Source organism: Pteronotus mesoamericanus, unplaced genomic scaffold (genome assembly GCF_021234165.1).
Source record: "Pteronotus mesoamericanus isolate MK-2021 breed Mesoamerican mustached bat unplaced genomic scaffold, CSHL_Meso_final contig_87, whole genome shotgun sequence".
In the NCBI taxonomy this organism is placed as follows: Eukaryota; Metazoa; Chordata; class Mammalia; order Chiroptera; family Mormoopidae; genus Pteronotus; species Pteronotus mesoamericanus.
The window spans coordinates 373,304-389,186 of record NW_026555273.1 but is presented as its reverse complement, the minus strand read 5'-3'; the positions used below and the strand labels follow the sequence as shown (position 1 = coordinate 389,186).

Below are 15,883 nucleotides of genomic sequence, written 5' to 3'. Positions count from 1 at the left end.
GCTGGAGGCCACTGGGAGGTCTTGGAAATGTGACTAATGCTGCAGTTGTGTGGGCCGGACTTTCAGACGATGGTCAGGAGGGAGAAGTGGGCGACCCCTGTTTCTTCTACATGGTCAGGGGCTATCTGGGGAGTTCCTGGGCCCCTGAGTGCCGGGTGACCAGTTGGATGGACCCTGTCACCAAGCAGGCCAGCGTCATCAAGCTGCCTTTATCTGGGGCTTTGCACCCCAGGACCATGGGGAGCACGGCCGCATCTGGAAGGCTCCTGAGGGCTGGGCGCTGCTGGGGGCACAGGGCGGCTGGAGGGACAGGGTCTGGTCCCGAGGGCCGGAGAGTCCTGGAGAGCGGGCCCGGACAGTCCCCGTCCCATCCTGTGGGCCCCCGGGCCCTGCTATGCTCCTCTGCTCTAAGCCCCCCACAGCCGCTGAGCAATGCCCCAGTCCAGGGTGTGCCCTGGCTGAGGGCCTGGGGTCCCAGCTGCCGCAGGAGAGGCGCAGCGTGGCTGGACTTGCATGTGGTCCCCCAAGCAGCAGTGGGATCGGACCCTCCTGACTTCGACTCCTGCTCCCAGGGGCTCTGCTGCTTGGAGACCAGCCCACAGGTAGCTTTGGTCTCACAGCGGGTATTCGGCACTGTCCTGGGGTGGGGTGGGGTGGACGGCTCCACCAGCCCACGTCCTGGAGGGCCACCCTGCAGTGGCCTGAGCCTGGGCCTGGACCCTTGCAAAGCTGTCCCAGAGTCGGCAGCTCCTTAACAGTTTGGCTTGCAACTGCATCATCTTTTCTTTGGGCACCTGGGTGACCAAGGTGGCCAAACTGACATGGGGCCCCTGTCTGGGTCCCCAAGGGCACTGCTCTCAGTCTTGTGGGCGCCCTTTCTCCCAGCCCCTCCTCCTGCCATGCCCCCAGCCGCGTGCTGCCTGTCAGTCCGCACGCCCCTGTGCCCTACCTGGCGTGCAGGGCGTGGTCTGGGTGGGCACCGTGCCCTCTGCTCAGGGTGCCTGTGGCAGAGCCCGCCTCCCTCTCTCCAGAGCTCCTGGCAACCCTGCTCTCGTCTTTCCCTGGGTTTTCTCAGCAGGACTGTGTCCCTCCCCATGAGGTGATGAGGCCCCTCTGGAGTAGGGTGGCTCCGAGCCCCACAGGACTCCGTCCTCACAGGAGGGGGACTTGGACGCAGAGACACGCAGGAAGAGGTCATGAGGAGAGGACGCTCTTCTAGCGGAGGTCACTAGCAGCGCTGCAGCAAGGGTGGGGGGCCCTGGCCCTCCCCTTGCAGCCTCGGCACTGACCCTCTGACCCTTGACCTCGGCTCCACTGGCAGGCCTGTGCCAGTGAACTTCCATTGTTTAAGCCTCCCGGTTGGTGGGACTCTGGCACAGAGCATAGGAAATGCCCCCAGGAAACAAACGCAGACTTTGGTAGAGAAGCGGGTGTGGATGTGGCTCTAGAACCGGGTGGTGGGTGGAGGCCAGAAGAGTCCAAGGTGCATGTCAGAAAACCCAAACTGGCCTGGAGAGGTCAGTAGAAACATGGGCATTGCATGTGGTTCTGTGTGGGTCCTGGAAGGGGAGGGAGCTGGAGGAGGTCTGTCCCATCTCGGCAAGCATGCATGCCCTCACGAGTGCTGAGGCTCCCGGTGCCTGTGGCCCCGGTTGGGAACGAGGGCCGGGCACCAGGGATCAGAGGGCTGGAGGCCCTTGTTGTAAAGTGGTCGCATCATGGCTGGATTCTTTTCTACTATTTTGTGCAAAGTAGGGCTCTTGGGCAAAGTCCTGAATGTGTGGCCTGGCCTCTCTTTGCTGCCCATAGAGGTGGGAGGAGACAGAAGCTGAAGGAGGTGTGTGGCCAGTGGAAGCAGGGGTCACACATGTGCCCCACGGGAGCCACCAGCCAGCTCAGCACCAGCTAGGAAGAGCATACGGTGACTGGGCAGGGCCCACGAGGCTTTGAGAACCTCACAGGAGCAGGCGCAGGCACAGGAGCAGGCACAGGCCCGCCAGGACTGAAGACACAGGAGGTGAACAGGAGGAAGGTCGGCTTTGAGGCAGAACCGCGGTGTCTGTGGTCGCGGCTCAGAGGGTAGGCTGCCACACAGGCCTTGAGGAAGGAGCATTGAGCTGGAGGGCATTCTCGGGCCTCAAAATCTAATGTGGTTTTCCTTGCAAGCTTTGAACTGCTTGGGAACCTTGGCCCTTCCTCCCTCCCTTCCTTACCTCTGATTCCTCCCCCTGGAGTGGGAGGGCTGGCCCTGTGGCCAGCCACCAGCTACCGCTGGGGTGCACTCGGTCCCAGGATCGGTCACTCTCCTGTGCCTGATGTGGATGACGTTTTAGACTTAGAGTTGATGCTGGTATGGGATCAGACCTGCTGGGATGTCGGGACGGAGTGTTTTGCATGAGAGAAGGGTGTGAGTTTGGGGGGCCCAGAGGGTGGACGCTGATAGCTTGAGTTGTGTCCCCCTAATTCATACATTGAGGTCTTATCCCTGTAGTACTACAGAAGGTGGCCTTGTTAGGATGGCTGATGATGTGAAGAGTGAGTGAAAGTGAGGCCGCATGGAGCGGGCTGGGCCCCAATCCGGTTTGGCTGTGAATGTATGGGAAGGGGACTTCAGGGACAGACAGACATACACAGGGTGAGACCACGTGCACCTGGAGGTGGAGTGCAAGCCAAGAAACACCCAGGTCAGGACCCGGGGGGAAAGGGCGCGGCGCTGCAGAGGAACCGCCCGCTGAACCTGGATCTGACTCCAGAACCCGAGAGGGTAAGTTTCTGTGCTGAAGCTGCCTCGTCTGTGGTTCTTTGTCATGGCAGCCTCAGACGCAATCCCAGGCGCTGTCCTGAGCAGCCAGCCCATGCCTGCACAAGAGCCCTCGGCCGTGCTGCATTGCCTTGTGCCCTGAGGGGCCCTGCCTGAGTCCCCCCAGCCTGTGAGGTTGGGCCAGGAGGGGACACACTTAACTGGGGCTGAGATGGAGCCTGGAAGCTGTCCACCCAGAGCCCACGGCTGGGGACCAATTCCCCTTGGGATCCACGTCCCTTTCCAATTCTCTTCTGGACAGTCGGTCACGTCTTCAGAGCCAGGCCACGGACACCCTGTGACGGCCGGCATTGCGAGCTCCGCGCGGCTCCTCTGCGCCTGAAGTGGCCTCTTCCTGAACCCTGGCTCTGCAGGTGCCCGCCGACTCCTGCCCTCATCACCTCCAGGAGCCCCTGCCCTACCAGCTCCTCTCCACCTTCTCCGGACCTGCCTCTGCCCAGACCCTGGCTGCCACAGCTGTCCTGGGCTCTGCATGGCCCGCAGCTGGCTGGCCGTCTGCCCCCAGCCCACTGAGCCCCAACTTGTGCCTCCACATCTATGTCCCCTTCACATGGCTTCCGCCTCCTGGCACCTCACACCTTACTATTGCTTCTGAGCCCAGCTGCCACCCGCCTTTCTGTAGGTGACATGGTGGACAGAGCCTTTCCCTGCTGTCCTGCCTCCCTGTCATGCACGTTCCTGACTGGTCACCCGTCACTCTCTGCCCTCTGTGTCACCCTGACACACTCCATACATTCTGTGAGTGGGGGGTTCAGGCCCTTGACACGGCCAGGCTCACCAGGAACAACAACAGTGGCGGCGCTTCCTGCAGTGTCCCCGGCACAGGCCCTGCTGGTGACGTGGAGGCCGGATCCCGGCTGCACCGAGGTCGTGCTGGGGGGACCGGGCCTGCATTCCCGCAGCTCGGCCGTCCTCTTCCCCAGGCTGCCCGCCCCCGCCCTGGCCTGTGCAGAGGGGACCTCCCTTTCCCAAGCGCCTGTCAGAATTGGGGTCACCTGTGGGGAGGCTCACACAACACACAGGAGTGTGGTTTAGGGAGAAAAAAAAACCCTCCACGAGGAAGCAGTTTCACAAGATAAATTGTGCACATATTTATTCCAAGGCAACAAGCGCATCCATTGCAAAGCAACACCCGGGCCCACGCTCCCTCCGCATGGGGCCCTGTGCCGAGAAGCCGCTCCGTAGCGCTGGAAGCTGGGGGTGGCACGGGCAGATTTAAGGGCCCTGGGCTCAAGGTCGCAGGCGCCCCTTTGGTTCCGGCTCCCTGGTGTCCACGGTCCTGTCTGGCGGGTCACTTCACCTGCAGGTGACAGAGGCAGCATGAGGCGCTCCCCCACGGCGTCTCTGGGCCCCCGCGCCCGCTGCCAGCCTGCCCGCCCGCCTACCTTGAACAGGGTGACTGTGGTGCTGTAGAAGAGGCTGAGCAGGAAGAGGACGATGAAGGTGGAGGCCGTGGTGTTCAGGTTCTCGAAGCCCTCCTCCTCGGCGCTCACCTCCCCCTCTGCAGGGACACAATGCAGCATCAGGCTCTGCCCGCACCCCCAGCCCAGCCCCCTGCTGCTGTCCTCAGCCCCTGCGGTGCTGCCCCAGGAGGGCCAGGCAGGGTGGGGGACAGGAGGGAGGGACCTCTGATGGCCTGGGGGTCTGGGCAGAGGTTCCTGTCCTGGGAACCCAAGGTGCAGGGACAGTGACTGAGCAGCTCAGACACAGGGGGTGTGTGCGGCAGGGTTGGGGTCGGGGTGGGGACCCCAGTGGCCTCTGGTAGAGGTGGGGGCAGGACCACCAGGGCCACTGGGGCTGGAGAGGCTGGCAGTAGAGCCTCCTGTCACCTACGGTTGGGGGTGGCCTTGCGGGCAGAGTGACCCCTCCATGCTCCCTCAGGGGGATTCACTCTCTCCCCTCCTTGGAGAGGAGGGCATGGCGGAGACGCTGTGCAGGGCCCTGGCTGGCCCGCCCCACTAGGGGTCAGACAGACACCTGAGGCCCCAGAGTGAGTGATGCTGGGATGGGCAGGGGGACACAAACAGTGCGGTCCAGAACCCCCAACATAGACAGGACTTTAGAGGTGCCTAGAGCCCAGGCCCCCCAAAGACCAGAAATGTGGGGTGTCTAGGAGGTGGCCCAAAGGGGGCAGTGCCATGAGCTGGGAATGGAGACTCACTCGGGCCCCCACGCCTCTCCCTTCCGGCTGCAGACCGTATCTGTCCCCTGTGCTACTGGGGCCAGGTGTCCCTGGGGAGCTGCAGTCGGCCAGAGGGGCCAGCTGAGCCCTTTGCCCTGGGCCTGGGAGGGTGGCCCTGGTCAGAGTCCTGGCTGGATGGGCCATGGATGCACCTCCAAGCTGAGACAGAGGACAAGCAGGCTTGGGCAGGAAGCCCTGCAGCAGGTGCAGAGACAGGGGTGTCTGCAAAGGCACCGAGCAACCAGGACACAAAGCCTGGGCATACATATGCGTGTCTGTGTCTGTGTGTGCACCTGTGTGTGCCCGTGTGCACAAACACCTGTGTACATGTGTCAGCGTGCACCCGTGTGTCCATGGCTTGCCCGTGTGTACAAGCACATGTGTGTGCTTCTGACTGTATGTGAATGTGTATAAGCAAGCATATATCTGTGCATCCGTGTACACGCATCCATGTCTTTGCACAAATCTGTGCATGTATACAATTGCCCGTGTGCCCATGTTGGCTGCATGTGTGTCTCTGCATCCATGTATGCTTGTGCCCCTGTGTGTACGTGTCCGCATATGCTCACGTGTCTGTACATGTATGAGTGCATCTCTGTGTGCACATGTCTGTTCAATGTGTACAAGTGTGCATGCCCTTGTATGTCTGTGTGCATGTGTTGGTGTGCCCATGCCCACTGCATGTGTCTTTGTCCATGTCCATTTGTGTGCATGTCTGCATGCCTGTGTCCATGTGCAAGTGTGCTTCTGCGTGCATGTGTTCACATCTGGGCATGTGTCTCTGTGTGCACTCTGCACGTGCACCTGTGTCCATTTGCATGCATGTCTCTGTGTACATGTCTATGTGTGTGTGTGCATGTGTGCATGACTGTGTACCCATGTGTCAGTGTGTCCATATCCTTGCATATGGTGTTTGTGTGCCCATGTCCACTGCATGCGTGCCCATATCCAAGTGTGTGCACACTTGTGCATGGGCTCCCGTGTCCATGTGCATGGGTGCCATAGTGTGTGTCCTTATCTATGCATGTGTCCATGTATGTGCATGCATGTGTCTGTGTGTCCACATCTGTGCATGTGTGCGTGTGTCTCTGTGTGCACGTGTATGTGTGCCGCATACCCCGCCCCCGTGTGCTGCAGCAGTAGTGGAGGGCAGGGAGCACGAGCTCTGTCTGCAGTGAGTGCTCCGCAAGGGGCTCAGCCCCCTGGAGGCAGGCGGCAGGCAGGGGTAAGGCAGGGGTGGGGCAGTGGTGGAGTGTGGTCTGCGGGGCGGGGGCAGCATAACCGTGGCCCTGGCAGGCAAGAGCTTTGCTGACTCAGGACCAACATCTTTTGAATTGAAATTTTTATTTCTAATTTTTATAGAATGCGGCACCCCACCTCTTTGGCAGTCAGTTTGCTTGCGCACGCACACACACAAACACACACACACACACACACACACACACACACACACAGTGACAGTTCAGCCTGAGGCTCTGGGCACCACTCAGGAAGGGCAGCGGGTGGTCAGTGGCAGGTGCTGGCCATGTCAGATATGACCAGGGACATGTTGTACAGGGTGGGTTTACCGGTGGACTTGTCCACGGTCCTCTCGGTCACCGCGTGGGGCAGGGCCTCATGGGCCACGATGCAGGTGTAGGTGTCTCCTGCACTCCAGTCCTCCTCGGTCACGGTCAGGATGCTGTGGGCGAAGTACAGGCCTGGGGCCCGGGGCTCGGGCAGCGGGGCGCTGGTCACATACATATCGGAGGGCACGAGCTGCCCTCTCTGCATCCACTGCACAAACACGTCTGGGGGCGAGAAGCCCTTCACCAGGCAGGTGACAGAGGCTGACTCCCGGAGGCTCAGCTGCTCCCTGGTGGGCGGCAGCACGTACACAGAGGGCATGTGCTTGGCGACTTCTGTGGGAGGAGAGGCAGTGGTGAGCTCAGGGGGCAGTGGGATTTGCCCCCAACAACAGGGGGAGCAGAGACATGGGGCTGTGGGAACCTGGGGCAGTGGGAAGGGCGGGGCCGGGCCTACCCTTGGGCCTGAAGATGGTCTGCCTCAGTGGGGAGGGCAGGTCTGTGTGGGTCACTGTGCACGTGAACTTCTCTCCGGACTCCCATTCCTCCACGCACACGGTGGCCTCCCCTACAGCACTGAAGGTGGCATTGGGGTGGCTCTCAGAGATGTTGGTGTGGGTTTTCAGCTCCTGGCCATTTTGGCGGGTCCAGGAGATGGTCAGGCTGTCATAGGTGGCCAGGTCTGTGACCAGGCAGGACAGTTTCGCCATCTTGGTGAGGAAGATGCTGGCGAAGGGTGGGGGGATGGTGAAGATTCTCATGTCGATGGATCCCCCTGGGGGAGGAGAGTGGGTTTGAGTGACCAGCTTGGCTGAGCCTCTCCTGGGTCCTGGGATCCTGCCGGAGGGGTGCGGGGGGCCCTCCTGACAGGTGGCCTCAAGCTGCCCTGCACAACCCCCTCCCCGCCCTTGGCCTCTCCGGGAAGCCAAGGCTCAGGGAGCAGCTGGTCTCAGTGGCAGCAGTGTCTGCAGACCTGAGTGGACGCCTATGTGTTGAGGGGGTCTCTGTGCTGGGGGGCCGCCCTCAGGGGCAGGACCACTCACCAGTGCTACACGCAGATGACACGTTCTTCTGGAAGCTCTTGTCATTGTGCTCCACTTGGCAGGTGTACACCCTCTGGCTGAGCCAGTCGCTCTTGGTGATGGTCAGCGTGCTGCTGACCCTGTAGGTCACAGGTCTAGACACTTTGTTCTCAACCTCCACGTTGCCTGTGGTGAAGTCAGAGTCCAGTGGCCTTCCCTCCCGCAGCCATGACACAGAGATCTTCTTGGGGCTGAAGCCCGTGGCCTGGCAAATGAGCCTGGACTTGCGGGGGCTGGTGCCAGAGAAGGCATCGCGGGGAGGGATGAAGATGCTCACGCTGGGGGGCAGCAGTTCCCTGGACCCTGTGGTGAGGAGACACGTGTCATCCTGGCCTGGCCCAGCCCCACCTCACCCGCCCAGCTGAGAAGAGGTTCCCTCTCACCTTGGATGGGCACTGGCACATTTTTGTTAATGTTGGAGTATTTGACATTGCATGTCACAAACTCGCCTGTGCCCTGGGCGATGTCGGCAGAGGGCAGGACCAGCTGGGAGCTGGCAGCGTACCTGCCCTCTCTCAGGACCGATGGGAAGTTGTGGACGGCCTGGCTGCCAATGGCACTGGTGTTCTTATACTTCCAGGAGAAGGTGACTTGGTCGGGCAGGAAGTCCTTGGCCAGGCAGCCCACAGTCACCTGGCTGTCATCGGACAGGGAGTTCTCACAGGACACGAGGGGAAGGAGGTTTGGGGAAGATGCGCTCTCTGAGGATCCAAGAGGGAAAAAGAGAAGGGAGGTGAGGTGACTTTTCATGCTTGGCCGGTCAGGGGCCAGGCCCATTGCCTGCAGCTGCCCCTCCAGGCTGAGACCACGAGGCCTCCAAAGCCTTGCCATCTGCGTGGCGGGCGGTTGTGGCAAGACCAGAGGGCGTCCTGGCACAGGCTGCAGGGTGCGGGGAGGCCGCCCGCACCCCACCCTGCTCCAGGGGCCAGCTCAGCTCAGAGCATGGGTGTGAAGAGTGTTCCTGGCTGGAGCTGGCAGGTCTGGCCCTCCCTCCCCCAGCAATGCTGTCCCTGCACTCAGGACACTTGTACCCTGGCTCCCGCCTCAGGATGGCCCAGGCCCGGGCCAGCTCTGCCGTTCCTCTGAACACTGGAGCAGGCATGCTCAGCCCCAGCACGGGGAGAGCCCCAGACAACTGCTCGTGAGGAAAGCGGCCCCCACCAGCCCAGCCTCCACGGCCCTGACTCAGCCGCACTGCTGCCCAGCCCTGTGTGTCCGAAGCATGTTGTGTGTACGGTGGGTAAGATCAATACAGATTCACTGAGCACCACCAGGCCACTGAGGTCCGCCCAGCGTCGGCCAGGATAGTCCTGCACGGTCAGCTCAACCCAGTGAGACCCAGGGGCCCACCCGGGATAACGTAGGCCAAGGCAATCATCAAAGTCATCCGAGTGAAGCCAGCTCCCCCAGTCCATCACTGCTGCACCCAACTCAGCCCACCGAGGTCAGCCCAGCTCACCACTCGGACAGCTCAGGCCAACTCATCGTAGTTCAACTCCTCTCAGTCCACCCGGCCCAGCCCAGCTCAGCTCACCCAGCCTGGCTCAATACAGCTAGCCCTGATCAGCTCAGGTCCGATACCCAGGTCAGCTCAATGCTTAGTGGGCTAAGCTCACCCACTTCACTTCAGCGCAGCTCAGTTCAGCTCTGCTCAGAGCTTATTTCAAACTTGTTTAATTCAGCTCAGCTCAGGGCTGCAACCCAGGGCAGCCCTGGAAAGCCCATGTTTCTGTCCAGAAGGGGTCTGGCCAACAGATCTGCTTGCCTCCACTGCAGCTGTATCACACAGGAGTGCTGTACAGCTGGGCTGGGGTCAGGGTCAGTTCTTTCCCAGGGTAGCCCAGTTCCCAGGCCCGGCCCCAGCTCCAGATGGCTTGCGGCTCCCAAGCAGTTCCAATCACTGCCCTCCTTCAAGGACCTGGTTAAAATACCCGCTGGCAACTTTAAGTCATTGGCACATCCCACGGGTATGGGAGGAGCACCGCTTCTGTGTGGGGAGGAGAGGCTGGGGCGGTCCCCGTGGTGCTTCTCCTCCCGGCACCTGCCCTCCAATCAGCCCTCGACTTTAACTACATTCCTCGAGAGAAACATCATCACTAGAAATGGCCAGGAAATGCATTTTTCTGAATTCTCCACTTATAATTCTGCTACTTAGCACAAAGCCCTTTAGAAGACATGGGTTATTTTCTCATATGCAATAATGACCCAAAAAACCAAAGCTGCGCTCACAACCTATGAAAAGACTACACAAGTGTGGCCTTGTCTGAGTCACAGCATGGACAATTGGTAACAATGGGGCAGCACTCGCCCCTTTTCCCTGGAGTGTCCTTTAGAGAAGGTTAAACGTGAGTGACCAGACAAGGGGTCACACAAACAAGTCTCTCTGCCTTCACGGAGCATCCGCCACCCAAGATCCCCCTTCAGGTGGAAGCAAAACTGGCAGACCATCTGTCTGTTCCCCCACTCTCTTACCATGGCTGCCCGGTCACTTGAAAGTCCAGGAGGTCCTTGTCACACAACAATTTCTCCAAATCCACTACTCATAGGACTCGGGAGAGTGGGCTGGGCTGGCAGCAGAAGCCAGGGCTACGTGTCCCCAGGTTGGGGCTCAGGGCCGCTCTCAGACCCTCCACCGGAGCAAGTCCAAGTCAGGAAGTGTCCTTGCGACGTGCCCGGCTCCTTTCTGACTCAATTCCTGACTGGCTTCCTCTTGATCCACTGACTAACACACTTAACCAAAATAATTCGGAACAATTATACACATTTCACTTAAATTTGTTCTCAAAGGAAAACTTGAAAAGTGCTCTTAAACAATACTGAAACAAAGGCAACTTTATCAGAATATCAAAGTGTTTCTTCATCAAGAAGAGAAAATTGATTAACTTAACAAGCTGCAGTCACTGTAAAAAGTGTTTTGGGGACAGAGAACCAGTGTGAGATTAATTGCCATTTGAAAGGATAATTAAAAAAGTTATGTGAATGCATTGATAAATGGCTCCTGTGGCTGTTTAATTTCGTAAACATTCTAATTTCAAAATGAATATACATGAGAAGTTGTTAAGATTGAAAAATTAAACCCAAATAGTTTCAAAAAGAACCTCCTAGTTTCCGCCAGCACCCGCACCTTAATTTAGAACTCAAGTTGCTCAGGTGCTGTTTTGCTCAGAGGAAACACTTTCAGATTTGTGGGCAAAACCATCCGAAACAACTTCTCCAAAACCAGTAACCATAAATTTGCCACTCCTGTTTTCTTGCTTCCTGAAATAGACTGGGTCCGCCCGCTTCCGGCCGCCGGCTGCAGGTGCGCAGCCCCAGGGCCGTCTTCGCTAGCTCGGCTCCGTCCACTCGGAACGTCCCCCAATTCATTTAAAAAATAAACTTAATTTATTTATTGTCAAAAGTCAGCCCTGAACGGAGGCTCACGGTTCCCAGTTACCATTTCTTGGCCAAATTTGTACCACTATCAACTCCAGAAAGATGTGATTAATTAAATAATAAGATTTAAAAATTTCCTACCCTTGAAAACTCTCACATTTTAAAGTCACAATTTTCTTAATTACTTTCCAAAGGGGCCACTTCCAAGTTGGCCTGTCAGGTAAGCCTCCTAAGAGAGCAAACCGCTCTCTCTTGGAAGCTGCCTCCCTGGGCTGCGCTCTCTGGCCTCGGCCGCTTCTCGCCCCCGAGGCTGGGCACCCGCTGTCCCCAAGACCAGGGCCGTGCATCCCTTCTCACCAGATGGTGCTCTTCCTAACCAATAAAGAAGGCTAAATACAATCGAACGATTTTTAAATTAAATCACATAAAGGTAATGGACTTGGAAAAAATCCAGTCTAGCTCAGAATTTCACCCCCAAATCTGAGGACAGTGTCTCCCTGAGCACTCTGCCGTGCCTGGTTCACAACCGCCAGTGCCAGGCACCCTCCTCACCAACTCCCAGTTCTGACGGCGAGACTGTCCGGCCGCAGCCCCACCGGCCCTCAGCCCCGGCTCCGGCGTCTCCCCTCAGCGTGGCCCTTCAGGCTGACAGGCCCTCTTTCAGGGACTCAATGACTCCCTGGATATGCCAGCATTAAGCTAGTTTCCAAAAAGCATCAGAAAATCAAGAGGCTCTGAAGTCCCTGAGCCCTGGCCCCTGGTCCCTCCGGCCAGCCTGCCCAGGTTCCCAAGGCCACATGTCCCAAGGACCAACCGCTGATGTCCAGAAAAACGCACAGAGAGGAGCAGAAAATGAAGGCCTGAGAAGGCCATTCTTACCCGACGAGACGGTGACCAGAGTCCCCTGGCCGCAGTATCCCATTCCATAGCAGTCGCAGCGGTGCAAACTCCATCCTCACCCCACAGAAACCACGGGGCTGGCCCGGCTTCCCCCGAGGCCACCCGGAGACTGGCACTGTCTCCAGGTGCCACATGGAAGCCAACCGTCCAAGTCACTGTGATCTGAGGGTCCTGGGCCCTTCCACCAGCTGCTCCCCTACCCTGACCCACAGGAGCCAGACCGCCGGCCGCCTGAGCCCCTGACCGTGAGCCGACAGCCCCTCACTGGAACTCAGAAGTCCAAGCGACACAGGCGGCCACCCAACCCACACAGTGGGTGCAGCAGAGCCCACGGAGCTGAGGGCAGGGCAGCCGCGCTGCCCGGTCAGTCCCTACACACAGCGCCCTCGGGGGGGTGCTCCAGCCCCCACTTAGGGGCTCTCTCCCTGGCTCTCTTTCCTGGCCTCCAAAATGCCCCTGTGTCTCTGAGAAACCCAGGCCCCAACACCCCAGTCTCCCCCAGAGCAGTTCCAGTGGGTGTGGAGTGAGGACTCACCTGAGGAGACGGTGACCAGGGTCCCCTGGCCCCAGGGATCTAAAGTATTGCACAGGGACACAGTCCCTGGTCCCCCCCAGACATAAACCTGCCCACAGCCACATGGACCTAGGGGCAGGCGGGCAGGGGCGTCATTACCGGGGGAGACGGTGACCGGGGCGCCCAGGCCCCAGTGCAGGAAGTGAGCAGAGCCACCGTGAGTGGGCACCGAGCCAAGGCCTCAGGCACCCCTGCAGCCAGGGTCCCCGGGGAGCCCGGGAGCCGCACAGCTTGCTCTCCTCCTGGGCGTGTGCGTGTGTATGAGTATGTGTGTGTGCACCGGTGTCCCAGGCAGGCGCCCTCCCCGCCTCAGCCCCCAGGTCTGGGTCTGGGCATCCTTCCTGACACCTGGCTTGCTTTGGTCCCACAGGCCACGTTTCCCTGCTCACCCTGCCCCCCACGCCCCAGCCCCCGTCCCTTGGCCTGGAGGGCATCCCCATTCCCACTGTGGGCTCCTCCCCAGGCCCCTCGTGCATGTGGCACTGAGCCCTGGAGGACGGCCCAGCCGCCCTGGGGACGCTGGTGAGGTTTTTGTAGAGTTGTCAGTCACTGTGCTCCCAGTTACCACTGTGGTTCCAGGCTCAGCCAAAACCCCGAGGCTGGAGTGGGGGCCCGGGGGGCGGAGGCGGATGCCCTGCTGAGGGCCAGGCGGGCGGCAGCACAGAGCAGGGGAGGCCCCAGCACCCGGGGCTGCCGTTTCCCTTTTCTTTAGAAATGAGAGCAGATCCAACACCGGGTCTGAGGCCCTCTCGAACCCCTGCCCTGCCCCCACATTTGAGTTGCTCTCAGCTGGAGAAAGCCCACCAGCCAGGGTGTAGGGGGGGCGGTGGAACCCCGAGTCCATGGCAGCCCGTAGCGCAGCCCCCTGGGTCTGTCAGGGGCTCCGCCCGAGAGGCTGCTTTCTCTCTCTGGTCCCATATTGTTAACTCTGCCTGCTCATTGCTCCTGCAGGTGTGGTCTCCTGGGGTGACTGCCGGGCCCCTGGGTCTCCACAGGGGTGGGTTCCCTCCGGGTCCCCTGGGGCTGCTGGTTCCCGGAGAGGGGTCTCAGGAGCACAGTGCAGGGGGAGGGGCAAACAGTCTAAGGGAGAGGGTCCCTTTCCCCCACGCCTGTTGGGCTGCTCTCCCTGACTCGGGGGCCACGGAGACGAGGAGGGAGGTCTGCATCCCCACCTGTCAGGCCTAGTACTGGGGGCCAGGGTTCAGAGGGGCACCAGGCGTGGGTGCTTGGGGAGGTCAGCGCACACAGGCTCCCTCAGCCTGGGTGTCAGCCTGGCAGGTGTGCCTGGGGGCGGCCGCTGCTGAGGGCGGAGCCTACGGAGGCAGCTGCAGGCCCCAAGGACTGGTAGGGTGGGAGGGTGCCCTGAGAGCTGGCTGGGGCAGGGTGAGTGCCGGCGTGTGAGAAGCCTGTGTGAGGGTGGGTGTGCCGATGTGAGTGCACGTGTGTGAGCCTGTGCGTGTGCACGCGGCATGTGTGCATGAGTACGTGCGTGTGCACCTGCCTGACTCCAGGCACTGGGAGGGCCGAGGGGAGACCCGGAGGCTGGCCTGTGCCCGGGGGACCCAGGGGGTTTGAGGTGGCTGCATTGAAAGTTGCCCTGAGTGCCCAGCGAAGAAGCTGAGCATGTGGGGGGCTTGCTCTAGAAGGTTCCATCTGGTGCAGTGTGGACGGTTGGGGTGTGAAGGGCAGGAGGCCAGGGTGCTGAATGCGGGTCAGGAGCCCCTGGGGACGGTGCGCAAGGCCACAGGGGCTCCCCCAGGGGAGGGGACAGGGTCTCGGGCAGCACTCCCAGGTGGCATCCCTGGGTCTTGGAGAGACGGGAGTGGGGTGCAGACCCAGCGCAGCGAGGGGCACAGCCAGGGGCAGGGGAGAGAAGGCTGAGGTGTCTGTTAGGGCCACATGGCCCCTCTCCTCCTTTGCCCTGGCTGGTGATGGGGGAGGGTCCGGCCAGCCCTCTCCTCCTAGGCTGGGCTCCTGGGCTCTGGGGGAGCGTTGGTGTCCCAGCCTGCCTGCAGGGCTCATGCGGGGGCGGGGCGGTGCTCACAGCCCACAGCAGGGCTTCCTCAATCTCCCAGCCCCTCTCTGGAGGCTCTTCCTGCTGCGGCCTCTGCTCTGGGGCCTCCTGTCTGCCTTTCAGAGAACAGGGCTGGGGGCTGCCCCAGCCCCCACAGGAAGCACCTGCTTTGGATCTCCAGGCCTCTGGCTCCTGGCTGGGGGCGGGAAGGTGCCCCCTGTGCCCTGCCAGCCCCTTTCTGCCAGCTCATCCCCAGCCCCCAGTCCCCATCTTCAGTCCCAGCCCAGGCCCCCAGCCCAGCCCCTAATTCTCACCCCCAGTCCCGGCCCCCATCTCCAGCCCCAGCCCTGCCTCCTCATCCTGGCCCAGGACAGCAGCTGCGGGCACCGTGCGGCCTGCAGAGGACCCGGCTCCGTTCTTGCAGACTGCGTAGGTGACGGGAGCTGGCCTCGGCCGAGCTCTCTGAGGCTCCCTGAGGAAGCTCCTGCCTGCCTGCGCTGCCCGGCAGTGCGGTGTGTCGCTGGGGCCAGGGCAGCCGGGGCGGGCCCAGGGCCTGCAGACCACGCGGCTGGCTGTGCTCATACACAGCCCGGGCTCCTTCTGTGGTGCCCCACCCACAGTCTGGGAGGCCGCCCCTGTCCCCGCCTGTCACAGGCATGTGTCAGGGGAAGAGCATAGTGTTACAGTGTGTGCCCAGCGGGTGCCAGGCATGGCAGCTGGAAGGGTGCAGTGGGGTGGCCTGTGTCGAGCCCGCCATCTATGCTGAGCCAGCCTTCGGGCCTCTGCTCACGGCTGTTGCTTCATGTGCACCCTACCTTCTCCAGAGCAGGTGACTGGGAAGGTGTCTCCTGGTTTGGCTCTTCTGGGCAGGACTTGGAGCCAAGCTGAGGGCTGAACCACTGTGCTCTAAGGTCAGTGCTCAACCAACAGGACCCAGGGAGGGGCGGGGCAGGTGCACAGCCGGGGCGGGGGAGGGAGGCGTCAGGACAGGAGGAGGCCCACGCTCGCCTGTCGCACACCTGCACGCGTTCAGCAGCCTGGCCAAGCCTCTTGTGTCTCCGAGGCAGCTTTCTAGCCTTCTTCCACAGGGCTGTCTCGACTTACGGCTTTGAGGGTCTTGGCCACCTCTATGCCTTCCCACAGACTCCTGCCCCTGGGAACTTCAGGCTGGTGGTGCCGGAGGACGCAGAGCAAGTGCCCTCGGGATTCTCGGACGGCTCCAAAGGGCCGCCGGTCACCCACAGTGTTGGATAAGGTGGATATTCTGTGCATGAAGTCTGGGGATGGGCAGAGCGGGAAACAGGCCCCCTCAGCTCCTGGACTTTGAACCCCACTCTGTAGACGATGGCGTGTGGGCCACCACGGTCCCC

General features: G+C 60.8%; 1 gene segment (V, D, J or C); it reads right to left on the bottom strand.

Moving 5' to 3' along the window:
* Nucleotides 1-4,112: 4,112 nt before the first annotated feature.
* On the bottom strand, nucleotides 4,113-13,343 carry LOC129080278 (Ig mu chain C region membrane-bound form-like). The segment is given in 8 exon segments: nucleotides 4,113-4,121; nucleotides 4,207-4,322; nucleotides 6,572-6,904; nucleotides 7,026-7,343; nucleotides 7,612-7,953; nucleotides 8,034-8,351; nucleotides 12,461-12,568; nucleotides 13,304-13,343. Coding segments are annotated over 8 exon segments (1,584 nt in total).
* Nucleotides 13,344-15,883: the final 2,540 nt, after the last annotated feature.